At 33.0% G+C, this 1,532-nt stretch overlaps 1 protein-coding gene across 1 annotated transcript; it reads right to left on the reverse strand.

Annotated features, from left to right (window-relative positions):
• Positions 1-409: 409 nt before the first annotated feature.
• LOC109592645 (scavenger receptor cysteine-rich type 1 protein M130-like) lies at positions 410-1,465 on the reverse strand. Its single transcript, XM_020008041.1, has 3 exons — positions 1,246-1,465; positions 828-1,001; positions 410-693 (listed from the first exon to the last, which is right to left on the reverse strand). The coding sequence occupies exons 1-3, from the start codon at positions 1,463-1,465 to the stop codon at positions 425-427; spliced, it is 663 nt and encodes a 220-aa protein (XP_019863600.1). The 3' UTR covers positions 410-424.
• Positions 1,466-1,532: the final 67 nt, after the last annotated feature.

The following is a 1,532-nucleotide window of genomic DNA, read 5'->3' on the forward strand; positions in this document are numbered from 1 at the left end:
TTTAGTACAGTGACTTTGGCCAAATTTTGCCAAAAATGACTAGGAGAGAATTATCTAATTTTTATAATTTATTCTGATACATATACATGTTCTTATGTTGTGTAGCAAGTTTGAGCTAATTCCAATCAAATTTGGATTTTTTAATGAATTTTTAAAGTTACTCCAAAATCGGGCCAAAGACCCTGTACTAGACTTTGGCCAAATTTTGCCAAAAATGACTAGGAGAGAAATCTCCATTTTTATAATTTATTCTGATACGTATACATGTTTTTATGTTGTGTAGGAAGTTTGAGCAGATTCTGATCAAATTTGGATTTTTTAATGAATTTTTAAAGTTGCTCCAGTTGCCATATGCTGTATTGTAGTGCTTGTTAGCTCACTTAGCATGCTTTGTAGGAAATCCAGATATAACATTAACTGATGTTCATGTATATAATAAATAATAATAAAATAACATATAGCACATAATACTATTCATGCATGTACATGTACATAGTGTACCTTGTCCATAAGGGATTGCATGGGTGTAATTATTAGTAGCTGATTTATATCCAATCATACGACAGACCACATCAGCATCTTTTATGCTCCAGTAGGTATCACAAATGGTACCCCAACCCAGTCCATTGTAATTAACAGAGACACGACCGGCTGATGGGGTTGGACCGTGAAGTGTGACATTGAGATAATTAGCTATTAAGAAAATGAATTATAATATAATAGAGAGAGAACAGTGAAGATATACATGTACATGTACATGTATATAGAATTCCAAAGATAGTATAAGTATGTACATACATGTATATGATAAACTAATATCCCTATACCTTTACATATCACTCTAGCGTCATTCACGTGCTGGCAGTTGTTACTGCCATAAGGATCATGGCTGCACTGATGCAAGAAGTACTCATTTCCTTGACAGTTTACATTACTCAACCAAATGTGACCGTTACCTGCTGTACTAGCTGAACCACCAAGAGCACCGCCATCTTGAGCACCTGTAGTCATTAATAAAGAAACGCATTTAAAATACACCAGCTGGGATTTTTAAAATAAATGTTGTGATACATCAGTCAAGCACTTGTTATCTATTAAAGCTATTAGCTCTCTCTTTCTCACTCTCTCTCTATTTTTGAAATCATAAAAATAAAGAAATACATTTAAAATTGCCACCTGCAAATTATAATAGTAGAAAAATTGTGACATATGTAAAAAATAGAATAAATTACTATTAATTCTTACCAGGGAATCCTAGTTCTCTACATACGACATTAGCTTCATTCATAGTCCAATGATTATCACAGACAGTCCCCCACTCGTTGTTATAAAATATCTCGACACGACCGGAGTGATCATTAATACCATCAGCTAATCTAACAGGATACGGATTAATAGGAATATCTAGTGAGAGAGAGAGAGAGGTTGAGATAAAGGCACATAATACACATGTACGTGTACACATTTATTCACATTTTATTTTTATATTTGTACACATTTTTTATTTTATGCAATTTTTTGTCCTGCAAAGA

The sequence above is a fragment of the Amphimedon queenslandica genome, unplaced genomic scaffold (genome assembly GCF_000090795.2).
Source record: "Amphimedon queenslandica unplaced genomic scaffold, v1.1 AMPQUscaffold_4466_Cont23556, whole genome shotgun sequence".
Lineage (NCBI taxonomy): Eukaryota > Metazoa > Porifera > Demospongiae > Haplosclerida > Niphatidae > Amphimedon > Amphimedon queenslandica.